Source organism: Oncorhynchus masou, chromosome 5 (genome assembly GCF_036934945.1).
Source record: "Oncorhynchus masou masou isolate Uvic2021 chromosome 5, UVic_Omas_1.1, whole genome shotgun sequence".
In the NCBI taxonomy this organism is placed as follows: domain Eukaryota; kingdom Metazoa; phylum Chordata; class Actinopteri; order Salmoniformes; family Salmonidae; genus Oncorhynchus; species Oncorhynchus masou.
In genome coordinates, this window is record NC_088216.1 from 62269869 (window position 1) to 62287541 (window position 17673).

At 48.4% G+C, this 17673-nt stretch overlaps 1 protein-coding gene across 5 annotated transcripts in view; it reads right to left on the reverse strand.

Moving 5' to 3' along the window:
• The window catches only part of LOC135540057 (forkhead box protein P4-like), a 188427-nt gene that overhangs the window by 18642 nt on the left and 152112 nt on the right, over positions 1 to 17673 (reverse strand). For all 5 annotated transcript variants that reach the window (XM_064966382.1, XM_064966380.1, XM_064966381.1 and 2 more), the window contains exon 9: positions 17290 to 17388. In XM_064966382.1, the coding sequence (XP_064822454.1) occupies positions 17290 to 17388 (99 nt within the window). The remainder of the gene's footprint in view (positions 1 to 17289; positions 17389 to 17673) is intronic.

Sequence of the window (17673 nt, forward strand, 5' to 3'; positions counted from 1 at the left end):
TCTGCCCTGAAATATGTGTGTGGGTGTGTGCATGATTATATGTTAGTGTGTGTGAGATAGAGTGTGTGTGTGAGACAGAGTGTGTGTGAGAGGTAGAGTGTGTGTGTGAGATAGAGTGTGTGTGTGAGACAGAGTGTGTGTGTGTGCTGTGTCTAAATGGCGGTGATGTTTGTTTCCTCTGCTGTGGGAGGATGCGGGACCTTCTGATCTTTCCCAGCGTACCGCTCCCTCTCTCCCTCCCCTTCTCCCTCTCTCCCCCCCCTCTCCCTCTCTCCCTCCCCTACTCCCTCTCTCCCTCCCATTCTCCCTCTCTCCCTCCCCTTCTCCCTCTCTCCCTCCCCTTCGCCCTCTCTCCCTCCCCTTCTCCCTCTCTCCCTCCCCTTCTCCCTCTCTCCCACCCCTTCTCCCTCTCTCCCTCCCCTTCTCCCTCCCCTTCTCCATCTCTCCCTCCCATTCTCCCTCCCCTTTTCCCTCTCTCTAACCCATTCTCCCTCTCTCCCTCCCATTCTCCCTCTCTCCCTCCCCTTCTCCCTCCCATTCTCCCTCTCTCACTCCCCTTCTCCCTCTCTCCCTCCCATTCTCCCTCTCTCCCTCCCCTTCTCCCATTCTCCCATCCCTCTCTCCCTCTCATCTCTCCCTCTCATTATCCCTCTCTCCCTCCCCTTCTCCCTCCCCTTCTCCATCTCTCCCTCCCATTCTCCCTCCCCTCCCCCTTTCCCTCTCTCTAACCCATTCTCCCTCTCTCCCTCCCCTTCTCCCTCCCATTCTCCCTCTCTCCCTCCCCTTCTCCCTCCCATTCTCCCTCTCCCCTTCTCCCTCCCCTTCTCCCTCCCCTCCCTCACTCCCCCATTCTCCCTCTCTCCCTCCCATTCTCCCTCTCTCCCTCCCCCTCCCCTTCTCCCCATTCTCCCTCTCTCCCTCCCCTTCTCCCATTCTCCCCCTCTCCCCCCCCATTCTCCCTCTCTCCCTCCCATTCTCCCTCTCTCCCTCCCCTTCTCCCATTCTCGCCCTCTCCCCCCCCATTCTCCCTCTCTCCCTCCCATTCTCCCTCTCTCCCTCCCCTTCTCCCTCTCTCTAACCCATTCTTCCTCTCTCCCTCCCCTTCTTCCTCTCTCTAACTCATTCCCCCTCTCTCCCTCCCTCCCCCCCTCCCTCCCTCCCTCCCTCCCTCCCTCCCTCCCTCCCTCCCTCCCTCCCTCCCTCCCTCCCTCCCTCCCTCCCTCCCTCCCTCCCTCCCTCCCTCCCTCCCTCCTCCCTCCCTCAGTCATTGCCAGGGTTATTTGCAGGTTGCTGCTGCCTACCCTGACTGTATGTGTACAACAATGTGCCATTAAAAAAGTTTTCTGGAGTTTCTAAAGGACTTGTGTATTTCAGAAAGTTGCTCATGACAACACTGATACGATGTGTGTATCTTTGTGTATTTCTTTAAGTGAGTGGGGAGTTTAAAAATATAAGACTGAGAGAAGAAATGAACCAAAAACAATGATGTCATGGCATGGGTAATCCCGGCAGAGATAGACGGCTCAACACAAATACATGGTAATAATAACAAAAACATGATCTCACCACCCTCTACTCCCCCTCTCTTTACACCCCCACTCCCTAACTCTCCCTTTACACTCCCACTAACTAACTCTCTCTTTACACCCCCACTCCCTAACTCTCTCTTTACACCACCACTCCCTAACTCTCTCTATAATCCTACACTCCCAAACTCTCTCTTTACACCCCCACTCCTTAACTCTCTCTATAATCCTCCACTCCCTAACTCTCTCTTGACACCCCCACTCCTCAACTTTCTCTTCACTCCTCCACTACCGAACTCTCTCTATAATCCTCCACTCCCTAACTCTCTCTTCACTCCTCCCCTCCCTAACTCTCTCTTCACTCCTCCACTCCCTAACTCTCTCGTCACTCCTCCACTCCCTAACTTTCTCTTCACTCCTCCACTACCGAACTCTCTCTATAATCCTCCACTCCCTAACTCTCTCTTCACTCCTCCACTTCCTAACTCTCTCTTCACTCCTCCACTCCCTAACTCTCTCTTTACTCCTCCACTCCCTAACTCTCTCTATAATCCTCCACTCCCCAACTCTCTCTTTACTCCTCCACTCCCCACTCCCCAACTCTCTCTTTTAACTCTCTCTCTATAATCCTCCACTCCCTAACTCTCTCTATAATCCTCCACTCCCCAACTCTCTCTTCACTCCTCCACTCCCTAACTCTCTCTATAATCCTCCACTCCCCAACTCTCTCTTCACTCCCCCACTCCCTAACTATCTCTTCACTCCTCCACCCCCTAACTCTCTCTTTACTCCTCCACTCCCTAACTCTCTCTATAATCCTCCACTCCCCACTCCTCCACTCCCTAACTCTCTCTCACTCCTCCACTCCCTAACTCTCTCTATAATCCTCCACTCCCCAACTCTCTCTATAATCCTCCACTCCCTAACTCCCCAACTCTAATCCTCCACTCCCCAACTCTCTCTTCACTCCTCCACTCCCTAACTCTCTCTAATCCTCCACTCCCTAACTCTCTCTATAATCCTCCACTCCCCAACTCCTCCAACTCTCTCTATAATCCTCCACTCCCTAACTCTCTCTATACCCCCTAACTCTCTCTTTACTCCTCCATCCCTCCTCTCTATTAATCCTCCCCCCCAACTCTCTCTTCACTCCTCCACTCCCTAACTCTCTCTATAATCCTCCACTCCCTAACTCTCTCTTTATAATCTCCTCCACTCCCCAACTCTCTCTATAATCCTCCACTCCCCAACTCTCTTTACTCCTCACTCCCTCCACCTCCACTAACTCTCTCTATAATCCTCCACTCCCCAACCACTCCCTAACTCTCTCTATAATCCTCCACTCCCCAACTCTCTCTTCACTCCTCCACTCCCTAACTCTCTCTATAAACTCCTCCACTCCCTAACTCTCTCTATAATCCTATAATCCTCCCACTCCCTAACTCTCTCTATAATCCTCCACTCCCTAACTCCTAACTCCTCCACTCCCCAACTCTCTCCTCACTCCTCCACTCCCTAACTCTCTCACTCCTCCACTCCCTAACTCTCTCTATAATCCTCCACTCCCCAACTCTCTCTTCACTCCTCCACCCCTAACTCTCCTCCTCCACTCCCTAACTCTCTCTATAATCCTCCACTCCCCAACTCTCTCTATATACTCCCTATCCTCCACCTCCACTCCCTAACTCTCTCTATAATCCTCCACTCCCCAACTCTCTCTTCACTCCTCCACTCCCTAACTCTCTCTATAATCCTCCACTCCCTCAACTCCACTCCCCAACTCTCTCTTCACTCCTCCACTCCCTAACTCTCTCTATAATCCTCCACTCCCTAACTCTCTCTATAATCCTCCACTCCCCAACTCTCTCTTCACTCCTCCACTCCCTAACTCTCTCTATAATCCTCCACTCCCTCATACTCCACTCCCTCTTCTCTTTACTCCTCCACTCCCCAACTCTCTCTATAATCCTCCACTCCCTCTCTCTCTTTACTCCTCCACTTCCCTCTCTTACTCCTCCACTCCCTAACTCTCTCTATAATCCTCCACTCCCTAACTCCCAACTCTCTCTATAATCTCTCCTCCACTCCCCAACTCTCTCTTCAACTCCCTAACTCTCTCTTCACTCCTCCACTCCCTAACTCTCTCTATAATCCTCCACTCCCTAACTCTCTTCACTCCTCCACTAACTCCTCATAATCCTCCCTCCCTAACTCTCTCCACTCCTCCACTCCTCTCTCTCCCTAAACTCTCTCTTTACTCCTCCACTCCCTAACTCTCTCTATAATCCTCCACTCCCCAACTCTCTCTTCACTCCTCCACTCCCTAACTCTCTCTTTAATCCTCCACTCCCTAACTCTCTCTATAATCCTCCACTCCCAACTCTCTCTTCACTCCTCCACTCCCTAACTCTCTCTATAATCCTCCACTCCCTAACTCTCTCTATAATCCTCCACTCCCCAACTCTCTTTCACTCCTCCACTCCCTAACTCTCTCTATAATCCTCCACTCCCTAACTCTCTCTACCTCCACTCCCTAACTCCATAATCCTCCACTCCCCCAACTCTCTTCACTCCTCCACTCCTCTAACTCTCTCCCTCCACTCCCTAACTCTCTCTATAATCCTCCACTCCCCAACTAACTCCCTCTCTATAATCCTCCACTCCCTAACTCTCTCTATAATCCTCCACTCCCCAACTCTCTCTTCACTCCTCCACTCCCTAACTCTCTCTATAATCCTCCACTCCCTAACTCTCTCTATAATCCTCCACTCCCCAACTCTCTCTTCACTCCTCCACTCCCTAACTCTCTCTTTACTCCTCCACTCCCTAACTCTCTCTTAATCCTCCACTCCCTAACTCTCTCTATAATCCTCTCCACTCCCTAACTCTCTCTCTCTCTCTATAATCCTCCACTCCCCAACTCTCTCTTCACTCCTCCACTCCCTAACTCCTCCACTCCCTCTCTCTATAATCCTCTTCACTCCTCCACTCCCTAACTCTCTCTATAATCCTCCACTCCCTAACTCTCTCTAAGTCCTCCACTCCCTAACTCTCTCTATAATCCTCCACTCCCCAACTCTCTCTTTACTCCTCCACTCCCTAACTCTCTCTATAATCCTCCCACTCCTTCACTAACTCTCTCTATAATCCTCCACTCCCCAACTCTCTCTCACTCCTCCACTAACTCTCTCCCTCCACTCCCTAACTCTCTCTATAGTCCTCCACTCCCTAACTCTCTCTTTACTCCTCCACTCCCCAACTCTCTCTATAATCCTCCACTCCCTCACTCTCTCTTTACTCCTCCACTTCCGAACTCTCTCTTTACTCCTCCACTCCCTAACTCTCTCTATAATCCTCCACTCCCTAACTCTCTCTTGACACCCCCACTCCTCAACTTTCTCTTCACTCCTCCACTACCGAACTCTCTCTATAATCCTCCACTCCCTAACTCTCTCTTCACTCCTCCACTCCCTAACTCTCTCTCTCCTCCACTCCCCAACTCCTCTTCACTCCTCCACTCCCTAACTCTCTCTATACTCCTCCACTCCCTAACTCTCTCTTCACCTCCACTCCAACTCTCTCTAACTCCTCCACTCCCTAACTCTCTCTTCACTCCTCCACTCCCTAACTCTCTCTACCCCTAACTCTCTCTTTACTCCTCCACTCCCTAACTCTCTCTATAATCCTCCACTCCCCAACTCTCTCTTACTCCTCCACTCCCCTCCACTCCCTAACTCCTCCACTCCTCCACTCCCCTAACTCTCTCTTTACTCCACTCCCTAACTCTCTATAATCCTCCACTCCCCAACTCTCTCTTCACTCCTCCACTCCCTAACTCTCTCTATAATCCTCCACTCCCTAACTCCTCCATAACTCTCTCCACTCCTCCACTCCTAACTCTCTCTTCACTCCTCCACTCCCTAACTCTCTCTTACTCCTCCACTCCCTAACTCTCTCTATAATCCTCCACTCCCAACTCTCTCTTACCTCCTCCACTCCCTAACTCTCTCTATAATCCTCCACTCCCCAACTCCTCCACTCCTCCAACTCTCTCTTCCACTCCCTAACTCTCTCCCTCCACTCCCCAACTAACTCTCTCTTTACTCCTCCACTCCCTAACTCTCTCTATAATCCTCCACTCCCCAACTCTCTCTTCACTCCTCCACTCCCTAACTCTCTCCTCCATAACTCCTCCACTCCTCCACTCCCTAACTCTCTCTATAATCCTCCACTCCCCAACTCTCTCTTCACTCCTCCACTCCCTAACTCTCTCTACTCCACTCCCTAACTCTCTCTATAATCCTCCACTCCCCAACTCTCTCTTCACTCCCTAACTCTCTCTATAATCCTCCACTCCCTAACTCTCTCTATAATCCTCCACTCCCTAACTCCCTAACTCTCTCTATAATCCTCCACTCCTCCTCCTTCACTCCACTAACTCTCTCTTAATCCTCCACTCCACTCCCTAACTCTCTCTATAATCCTCCACTCCCCAACTCTCTCTTCACTCCTCCACTCCCTAACTCTCTCTTAATCCTCCACTCCCTAACTCTCTCTCTCCCAACTCCTCTTCACTCCTCCACTCCCTAACTCTCTCTTACTCCTCCACTCCCTAACTCACCTCCCTAACTCTCTCTTTACTCCTCCCTATACTCCCTAACTCTCTCTATAATCCTCCACTCCCCAACTCTCTCTTCACTCCTCCACTCCCTAACTCTCTCTATAATCCTCCACTCCCTAACTCTCTCTATAATCCTCCACTCCCCAACTCTCTCTTCACTCCTCCACTCCCTAACTCTCTCTATAATCCTCCACTCCCCAACTCTCTCTTTACTCCTCCACTCCCTAACTCTCTCTATAATCCTCCACTCCCTAACTCTCCTCCTCCACTCCCTAACTCTATAATCCTCCACTCCCTAACTCTCTCTATAATCCTCCACTCCCCTTTTTAAACTCTCACTCCTATAATCCTCCACTCCCTAACTCTCTCTATAACTCCTCCACCTCCACTAACTCTCTCTATACTCCTCCACTCCCTAACTCTCTCTATAATCCTCCACTCCCCAACTCTCTCTTCACTCCTCCACTCCCTAACTCTCTCTTTACTCCTCCACTCCCTAACTCTCTCTATAATCCTCCACTCCCCAACTCTCTCTTCACTCCTCCACCCCCTAACTCTCTCTCTCCACTCCCCATAATCCCTAACTCCACTCCCTAACTCTCTCTTTACTCCTCCACTCCCTAACTCTCTCTATAATCCTCCACTCCCCAACTCTCTCTTCACTCCTCCACTCCCTAACTCTCTCTTTACTCCTCCACTCCCTAACTCTCTCTATAATCCTCCACTCCCCAACTCTCTCTTCACTCCTCCACTCCCTAACTCTCTCTATAATCCTCCACTCCCTAACTCTCTCTATAATCCTCCACTCCCCAACTCTCTCTTCACTCCTCCACTCCCTAACTCCTCTATAATCCTCCACTCCCTAACTCTCTCTATAGTCCTCCACTCCCTAACTCATAATCCTCCCTAACTCTCTCTTCACTCCTCCACTCCCTAACTCTCTCTATAATCCTCCACTCCCTAACTCTCTCTATAATCCTCCACTCCCCAACTCTCTCTTCACTCCTCCACTCCCTAACTCTCTCTATAATCCTCCACTCCCTAACTCTCTCTATAGTCCTCCACTCCCTAACTCTCTCTTTACTCCTCCACTCCCCAACTCTCTCTATAATCCTCCACTCCCTCACTCTCTCTTTACTCCTCCACTTCCGAACTCTCTCTTTACTCCTCCACTCCCTAACTCTCTCTATAATCCTCCACTCCCTAACTCTCTCTTGACACCCCCACTCCTCAACTTTCTCTTCACTCCTCCACTACCGAACTCTCTCTATAATCCTCCACTCCCTAACTCTCTCTTCACTCCTCCCCTCCCTAACTCTCTCTTCACTCCTCCACTCCCTAACTCTCTCGTCACTCCTCCACTCCCTAACTTTCTCTTCACTCCCCCACTCCCTAACTTTCTCTTCACTCCTCCACTACCCTAACTCTCTCTATAATCCTCCACTCCCTAACTCTCTCTTCTCCTCCACTTCCTAACTCTCTCTTCACTCCTCTCACTCCCTAACTCTCCCCAACTCTCTTTCACTCCTCCACTCCCTAACTCTCTCTACTCCCTAACTCTCTCTATAATCCTCCACTCCCCAACTCTCTCTTTACTCCTCCACTCCCTAACTCTCTCTATAATCCTCCTAACTCTCTCTATAATCCTCCACTCCCCAACTCTCTCTTCACTCCTCCACTCCCTAACTCTCTCTATAATCCTCCACTCCCCAACTCTCTCATCACTCCCCCACTCCCTAACTATCTCTTGACTCCTCCACCCCCTAACTCCTCCACTCCCTAACTCTCTCTATAATCCTCCACTCCCCAACTCTCTCTTCACTCCTCCACTCCCTAACTCTCTCTATAATCCTCCACTCCCTAACTCTCTCTATAATCCTCCACTCCCCAACTCTCTCTTCACTCCTCCACTCCCTAACTCTCTCTTTACTCCTCCACTCCCTAACTCTCTCTATAATCCTCCACTCCCCAACTCTCTCCTCCTCCAACTAACTCTCTAACTCTCTCTTTACTCCTCCACTCCCTAACTCTCTCTATAATCCTCCACTCCCCAACTCTCTCTTCACTCCTCCACTCCCTAACTCTCTCTATAATCCTCCACTCCCTAACTCTCTCTATAATCCTCCACTCCCCAACTCTCTCTTTACTCCTCCACTCCCTAACTCCCTAACTCTCTCTATAATCCTCCACTCCCTAACTCTCTCTATAATCCTCCACCCCCTAACTCTCTCTTTACTCCTCCACTCCCTAACTCTCTCTTCACTCCTCCACTCCCTAACTCTCTCTTTACTCCTCCACTCCCTAACTCTCTCTATAATCCTCCACTCCCCAACTCTCTCTTCACTCCTCCACCCCCTAACTCTCTCTTTACTCCTCCACTCCCTAACTCTCTCTCCATAATCCTCCACTCCCCACTCCCTAACTCTCTCTTTACTCCTCCACTCCCTAACTCTCTCTATAATCCTCCACTCCCTAACTCTCTCTATAATCCTCCACTCCCCAACTCTCTCTTCACTCCTCCACTCCCTAACTCTCTCTATAATCCTCCACTCCCTAACCATAGTCCTCAACTCCCTAACTCTCTCTATAATCCTCCACTCCCCAACTCTCTCTTCACTCCTCCACTCCCTAACTCTCTCTATAATCCTCCACTCCCTAACTCTCTCTATAATCCTCCACTCCCCAACTCTCTCTTCACTCCTCCACTCCCTAACTCTCTCTATAATCCTCCACTCCCTAACTCTCTCTATAGTCCTCCACTCCCTAACTCTCTCTTTATAAACTCCTCCTCCACTCCCCAACTTCCGAACTCTCTCTTTACTCCTCCACTCCCTAACTCTCTCTATAATCCTCCCCACCCCTAACTCTCTCTTGACTCCCCCACTCCTCAACTCTCTTCACTCCTCCACTACCGAACTCTATAATCCTCCACTCCCCAACTCTCTCTTCACTCCTCCCCCTCCCTAACTCTCTCTTCACTCCTCCACTCCCTAACTCTCTCTTCCTCCACTCCTCCACTCCCTAAACTCTCTCTATAATCCTCCACTCCCTAACTCTCTCTTCACTCCTCCACTCCTAACTCTCTCTCACTCCTCCACTCCCCACTAACTCTCTCTTTACCCTCCACTCCCTAACTCTCTCTATAATCCTCCACTCCCCAACTCTCTCTTTACTCCTCCACTCCCTAACTCTCTCTATAATCCTCCACTCCCTAACTCTCTCTAACCTCCACTCCCCAACTCTCTCTTAATCACTCCTCCACTCCCTAACTCTCTCTATAATCCTCCACTCCCCAACTCTCTCTTTACTCCTCCACTCCCTAACTCTCTCTATAATCCTCCACTCCCTAACTCTCTCTATAACTCTCCCCAACTCTCTCTACTCCTCCACTCCCTAACTCTCTCTATAATCCTCCACTCCCCAACTCTCTCTTCAACTCCCTAACTATCTCTTCACTCCTCCACCCCCACTAACTCTCTCCACTCCCTAACTCTCTCTATAATCCTCCACTCCCCAACTCTCTCTTCACTCCTCCACTCCCTAACTCTCTCTATAATCCTCCACTCCCTAACTCTCTCTATAATCCTCCACTCCCCAACTCTCTCCTCACTCCTCCACTCCCTAACTCCTCTTTACACTCCCTAACTCTCTCTATAATCCTCCACTCCCCAACTCTCTCTTCACTCCTCCACTCCCTAACTCTCTCTATAATCCTCCACCCCCTAACTCTCTCTTTACTCCTCCACTCCCTAACTCTCTCTATAATCCTCCACTCCCCAACTCTCTCTTCACTCCTCCACTCCCTAACTCTCTCTATAATCCTCCACTCCCTAACTCTCTCTATAATCCTCCACTCCCCAACTCCTCCACTCCTGCACTCCCTAACTCTCTCTATAATCCTCCACTCCCTAACTCCCTATAATCCTCCACCCCCTCTCTTCTTTACTCCTCCACTCCCTAACTCTCTCTTTACTCCTCCTTTACTCCCCACTAACTCTCTCTATAATCCTCCACTCCCCAACTCTCTCTTCACTCCTCCACTCCCTAACTCTCTCTTTTACTCCTCCACTCCCTAACTCTCTATAATCCTCCACTCCCTAACTCTCTCTATAATCCTCCACTCCCCAACTCTCTCCTCACTCCTCCACTCTCTCTATAATACTCCCACTCCCTAACTCTCTCTCCTCCACTCCCCAACTCTCTCTTCACTCCTCCACCCCCTAACTCTCTCTTTACTCCTCCACTCCCTAACTCTCTCTATAATCCTCCACTCCCCAACTCTCTCTTCACTCCTCCACTCCCTAACTCTCTCTATAATCCTCCACTCCCTAACTCTCTCTATAATCCTCCACTCCCCAACTCTCTCTTCACTCCTCCACTCCCTAACTCTCTCTATAATCCTCCACTCCCTAACTCTCTCTATAGTCCTCCACTCCCTAACTCTCTCTATAATCCTCCACTCCCCAACTCTCTCTTCACTCCTCCACTCCCTAACTCTCTCTATAATCCTCCACTCCCTAACTCTCTCTATAATCCTCCACTCCCCAACTCTCTCTTCACTCCTCCACTCCCTAACTCTCTCTATAATCCTCCACTCCCTAACTCTCTCTATAGTCCTCCACTCCCTAACTCTCTCTTTTACTCCTCCACTCCCCAACTCTCTCTATAATCCTCCACTCCCTCACTCTCTCTTTACTCCTCCACTTCCGAACTCTCTCTTTACTCCTCCACTCCCTAACTCTCTCTATAATCCTCCACTCCCTAACTCTCTCTTCACTCCTCCACTCCCTAACTCTCTCTTTACTCCTCCACTCCCTAACTCTCTCTATAATCCTCCACTCCCTAACTCTCTCTATAATCCTCCACTCCCTAACTCTCTCTTTAATCCTCCACTCCCTAACTCTCTCTATAGTCCTCCACTCCCTAACTCTCTCTTTACTCCTCCACTCCCTAACTCTCTCTATAATCCTCCACTCCCTAACTCTCTCTTCACTCCTCCACTCCCTAACTCTCTCTATAATACTTCACTCCCCAACTCTCTCTTTACTCCTCCACTCCCTAACTCTCTCTTTACTCCTCCACTCCCTAACTCTCTCTTTACTCCTCCACTCCGTAACTCTCTCTTTATACATCCACTCCCAAACTCTCTCTTTACACCTCCACTCCCCAACTCTCTCTATAATCCTCCACTCCCCCACTCTCTCTTTACTCCTCCACTTCCGAACTCTCTCTTTACTCCTCCACTCCCTAACCCTCTCTATAACCCTTCACTCCAACATCATTTTTTCCTATTTTCCTCTAAAATCCTCCACCTCTGCCCCCGCCCCACCCCAACCCCTCTCCAACTCTGTGGCTCAGTCATAAACAGTAGCCAGGTTTTTTCTGTGCGTCCCGACAATGAGTCTCTGTTTACTCCTCAGCCCTCTCAGACCGGGATTCAACCCACATTACCCATTACCATCAGCCCCACTAACCACAAACAAGAAAGTACTATACCAGATGGCATAGAGCGAGAGAAAGAGACAGAAGGGGAAATTAGTAAATGTCTCTACTAATTAGATAGAAGAGGAGAAGAGAAGAAAATAGGTGATGGGAAGAGGATAGTGGTGGGACAAAGAAAAATAAAGGGGAAGGGAGGAAAGGGGGAGAGAAAGAGAGAGATCAAAGATCAGAAGGAAGAAAAGAGCTGGAAATAGAAGAGTGTCTCCTCTCATCTCTCGTCTCTTCCTGCCCGGAGCGATGACTAAGGAAGGCTGAAGGGGAGCGCACTGTCGACCTGACGGCTTTATCTGTCACTGTTTGGTTTGTCTCTCTCTCTCTCTCCCCCTCTCACTCCACCTGCCCTGAGGCTGTGTGAAATAAGACACCAAACAACAGCTTTCCTCTCAAAACTTTCCCAGCCTGCCTCTGGCTTTGATCAGACTGTCCGCTGCCATCATTTCACAACACCTCCTCCGGGTATATGAGTGTGTGTGTGTGTACCATGCCATGTTAATACACACTATCCCTCAAGATATTATCTCAGTGGATAATTATAAAGTCTGTTTCTCTACCTTACAGACATTGTTAGGTCTTGGTAAAGCCTTGGTTAAGGGTTCCTTTGGCCTCTGTTAAAATATTCATAATGGGATTGCTAGGGGTTGGTTATGGGTTGTTATTTGTTAGCCACAAGTGGACTGTCCTGAAGCTGTTGTAGTAGAGATATCAGGATCTCAGTGGAATGTGCCTGTGTGTATTAGTGAGTTTGTTCGCCTGACATGTTGTGTGTTGTGACATCACGCTAACAAATAGTAACAACTTACTGTTTACATCAGGCTTAGATGTATCACCCCTTGTTCCCACCAGCACACACGTTCACATACACACACCCAATCTCCACGCTGTACCCCCCTCACCCCTCCCTCTCCCCTCTCCACTTTACACACCATCCCCAAAGACTCCAAACTGGCAAACAGACAAGACAAAGAGGCAAAGAAAGGCAGAGAGGAGAGAGAGAAGGAAAGCAGGGGGAGATGGACAGAGAGGTAAAGAAAGACAGAGAGGAGAGAGAGAAGGAAAGCAGGGGGAGATGGACAGAGAGGTAAAGAAACGCAGAGAGGAGAGAGAGGAGGAAAGCAGGGGGAGATGGACAGAGAGGTAAAGAAAGACAGAGAGGAGAGAGAGAAGGAAAGCAGGGGGAGATGGACAGAGAGGTAAAGAAAGACAGAGAGGAGAGAGAGGAGGAAAGCAGGGGGAGATGGACAGAGAGGTAAAGAAAGACAGAGAGGAGAGAGAGAAGGAAAGCAGGGGGAGATGGACAGAGAGGTAAAGAAAGGCAGAGAGGAGAGAGAGAAGGAAAGCAGGGGGAGATGGACAGAGAGGTAAAGAAATGCAGAGAGGAGAGAGAGAAGGAAAGCAGGGGGACATGGAAAGAGAGGTAAATAAAGACAGAGAGGAGAGAGAGAATGAAAGCAGGGGGTTTGATGGAGAATTTGATCAATTTGATTTTGAATTTGATGAATGATTTGATGAAGAATGCAAAAATCTAAGAAAGAAATTGAGAAACCTGTCCAACCAAAAACAGAGACCCGGAAAACCTGAGTCTACGCCTTCACTATGGCGAATCACTAAAACAATACAGAAATACATTACGGAAAAAGAAGGAACAGCATGTCAGAAATCAGCTCAATGTAATTGAAGAATCCATAGACTCTAACCACTTCTGGGAAAATTGGAAAACACTAAACAAACAACAACACAAAGAATTATCTATCCAAAATGGAGATGTATGGGTAAACCACTTCTCCAATCTTTTTGGCTCTATAACAAAGAATAAAGAGCAAAAACATATACATGATCAAATACTGATCTTAGAATCAACTATTAAAGACTACCAGAACCCACTGGATTCTCCAATTACATTGAATGAGTTACAGGACAAAATAAAAACCCTCCAACCCAAAAAGGCCTGTGGTGTTGATGGTATCCTCAATGAAATGATCAAATATACAGACAACAAATTCCAATTGGCTATACTAAAACTCTTTAACATCATCCTTAGCTCTGGCATCTTCCCCAATATTTGGAACCAAGGACTGATCACCCCAATCCACAAAAATGGAGACAAATTTGACCCCAATAACTACTGTGGAATATGCGTCAACAGTAACCTTGGGAAAATCCTCTGCATTATCATTAACAGCAGACTCGTACACTTCCTCAATGAAAACAATGTACTGAGCAAATGTCAAATTGGCTTTTTACCAAATTACCGTACAACAGACCATGTATTCACCCTGCACACCCTAATTGACAACCAAACAAACCAAAACAAAGGCAAAGTCTTCTCATGCTTTGTTGATTTCAAAAAAGCCTTCGACTCAATTTGGCATGAGGGTCTGCTATACAAACTGATGGAAAGTGGTGTTGGGGGTAAAACATACAACATCATAAAATCTATGTACACAAACAACAAGTGTGCGGTTAAAATTGGCAAAAAACACACAAATTTCTTCACACAGGGTCGTGGGGTTAGACAGGGATGCAGCTTAAGCCCCACCCTCTTCAACATATATATCAACGAACTGGCGCAGGCACTAGAAAAGTCTGCAGCACCCGGCCTCACCCTACTAGAATCTGAAGTCAAATGTCTGCTGTTTGCTGGTGATCTGGTGCTTCTGTCACCAACCAAGGAGGGCCTACAGCAGCACCTAGATCTTATGCACAGATTCTGTCAGACCTGGGCCCTGACAGTAAATCTCAGTAAGACCAAAACAATGGTGTTCCAAAAACGGTCCAGTCACCAGGACCACAAATACAAATTCCATCTAGACACTGTTGCCCTAGAGCACACAAAAAACTATACATACCTTGGCCTAAACATCAGCGCCACAGGTAACTTCCACAAAGCTGTGAACGATCTGAGAGACAAGGCAAGAAGGGCATTCTATGCCATCAAAAGGAACATAAATTTCAACATACCAATTAGGATTTGGCTAAAAATACTTGAATCAGTCATAGAGCCCATTGCCCTTTATGGTTGTGAGGTCTGGGGTCCGCTCACCAACCAAGACTTCACAAAATGGGACAAACACCAAATTGAGACTCTGCACGCAGAATTCTGCAAAAATATCCTCCGTGTACAACGTAGAACACCAAATAATGCATGCAGAGCAGAATTAGGCCGATACCCACTAATTATCAAAACCCAGAAAAGAGCTGTTAAATTCTATAACCACCTAAAAGGAAGCGATTCCCAAACCTTCCACAACAAAGCCATCACCTACAGAGAGATGAACCTGGAGAAGAGTCCCCTTAGCAAGCTGGTCCTGGGGCTCTGTTCACAAACACACCCTACAGAGCCCCATGACAGCAGCACAATTAGACCCAACCAAATCATGAGAAAACAAAAAGATAATTACTTGACACATTGGAAAGAATTAACAAAAAAACAGAGCAAACTAGAATGCTATTTGGCCCTACACAGAGAGTACACAGCGGCAGAATACCTGACCACTGTGACTGACCCAAAATTAAGGAAAGCTTTGACTATGTACAGACTCAGCGAGCATAGCCTTGCTATTGAGAAAGGCCGCCGTAGGCAGACATGGCTCTCAAGAGAAGACAGGCTATGTGCTCACTGCCCACAAAATGAGGTGGAAACTGAGCTGCACTTCCTAACCTCCTGCCCAATGTATGACCATATTAGAGAGACATATTTCCCTCAGATTACACAGATCCACAAAGAATTCAAAAACAAATCCAATTTTGAAAAACTCCCATATCTTCTGGGTGAAATTCCACAGTGTGCCATCAGAGCAGCAAGATTTGTGACCTGTTGCCACGAGAAAAGGGCAACCAGTGAAGAACACGCACAATTGTAAATACAACCCATATCTATGCTTATTTATTTTATCTTGTGTCCTTAACCATTTGTACATTGTAAAAACACTGTATATATATATAATATGACATTTGTAATGTCTTCATTGTTTTGAAACTTCTGTATGTGTGATGTCTACTGTTAATTTTTATTGTTTATTTCACTTTATATATTATCTACCTTACTTGCTTTGGCAATGTTAACACATGTTACCCATGCCAATAAAGCCCCTTGAATTGAATTGAATTGAGAGAGAAGGAAAGCAGGGGGAGATGGACAGAGAGGTAAAGAAAGACAGATACGAGAGAGAGAAGGAAAGCAGGGGGAGATGGACAGAGAGGTAAAGAAAGGCAGAGAGGAGAGAGAGAAGGAAAGCAGGGGGAGATGGACAGAGAGGTAAAGAAAGACAGAGAGGAGAGAGAGAAGGAAAGCAGGGGGAGATGGACAGAGAGGTAAAGAAAGACAGAGATGAGAGAGAGAAGGAAAGCAGGGGGAGATGGACAGAGAGGTAAAGAAAGGCAGAGAGGAGAGAGAAGGAGAGCAGGGGGAGATGGACAGAGAGGTAAAGAAAGACAGAGGAGAGAGAGAAGGAAAGCAGGGGGAGATGGACAGAGAGGTAAAGAAAGACAGAGAGGAGAGAGAGAAGGAAAGCAGGGGGAAATGGACAGAGAGGTAAAGAAAGACAGAGAGGAGAGAGAGAAGGAGAGCAGGGGGAGATGGACAGAGAGGTAAAGAAAGGCAGAGAGGAGAGAGAGAAGGAAAGCAGGGGGAGATGGACAGAGAGGTAAAGAAAGACAGAGAGGAGAGAGAGAAGGAGAGCAGGGGGAGATGGACAGAGAGGTAAAGAAAGACAGAGAGGAGAGAGAGAAGGAAAGCAGGGGGAGATGGACAGAGAGGTAAAGAAAGACAGAGAGGAGAGAGAGAAGGAAAGCAGGGGGAGATGGACAGAGAGGTAAAGAAAGACAGAGAGGAGAGAGAGAAGGAGAGCAGGGGGAGATGGACAGAGAGGTAAAGAAAGACAGAGAGGAGAGAGAGAAGGAAAGCAGGGGGAGATGGACAGAGAGGGAGCTGCTGTTTGAAGTCTATGCTAGCGCCATGGAAACAAAGAGCTGTGATTGTAAATGAGCTAATTAAGTAAACCACTAACGAAGCGTGGAAACAATTTGCTTGACCCTTCAGAGCAGAGAACTCTGGGAGCACAACACTAATCAGCTAGAGACGGGAGGGACCAGTTACAGACAGGTAACACACACACATACACACACACTGAATGACTTATGCTATCTTATAAGGCGTAACCTCGGTTTCTTTGATACCTTATCAGCACCCTGTCACAGGTTCTCTCACCACGTAAATAGAGATAGAGGGATTGAAGTGAGGGATAAAGGGATGAGAGAAGGCTGACAGAGAGAGAGAGAGCTGTTAAATAATGTAGACGGACACACAATAACAAAACGCTCTGCTCTACCAAGGGAGCCTGATGTAACCGATAGCAACTGATTCATTATTGATGGAAGGCTGTAGAAAGCTACACTGACTGACTGACACTCAGCACTGGCTAGTCGCTGCGTTCGCTGGTAGTGTGTGTCTGGGCTGACTGAAATAGTAGTACTCACTGTGGAGTCCTACACTAGTCACTAGAAAGTCATGCTAGGAAGAGTGAAAGTGACAATCCATCAGCAATAAGGGCCCAGTCCATTCTTTGTAGCATGGGCTGACTGACACACAGTGGCTGTGTGGAGGAGAGTCGTTGATGAATGCAGCTTCAGGGTGTTACTCACTTGATGAACTGTCCCATGTCATCACACAGAGCCTCACAGCCAGGCCATTTACACTCTCCATGGCCATAGAGAGGATGGGAACCTGCATGCTCCTCGTGGCTGAGAGAGCGAGAGAGAGGGGAGAGAGAGGGGGGAGAGAGGGAGAGGGGAGAGAGGGGAGAGAGAGGGGAGAGAGAGGGTGAAGAGAGGGAGAGAGAGGGGGGAGAGAGGGAGAGAGAGGGGAGAGAGAGGGTGAAGAGAGGGAGAGAGAGGGGGGAGAGAGGGAGAGAGGGGAGAGAGAGGGAGAGAGGGGAGAGGGGAGAGAGAGGGGAGAGAGAGGGTGAAGAGAGGGAGAGAGAGGGGGGAGAGGGAGAGAGGGGAGAGAGAGGGTGAAGAGAGGGAGAG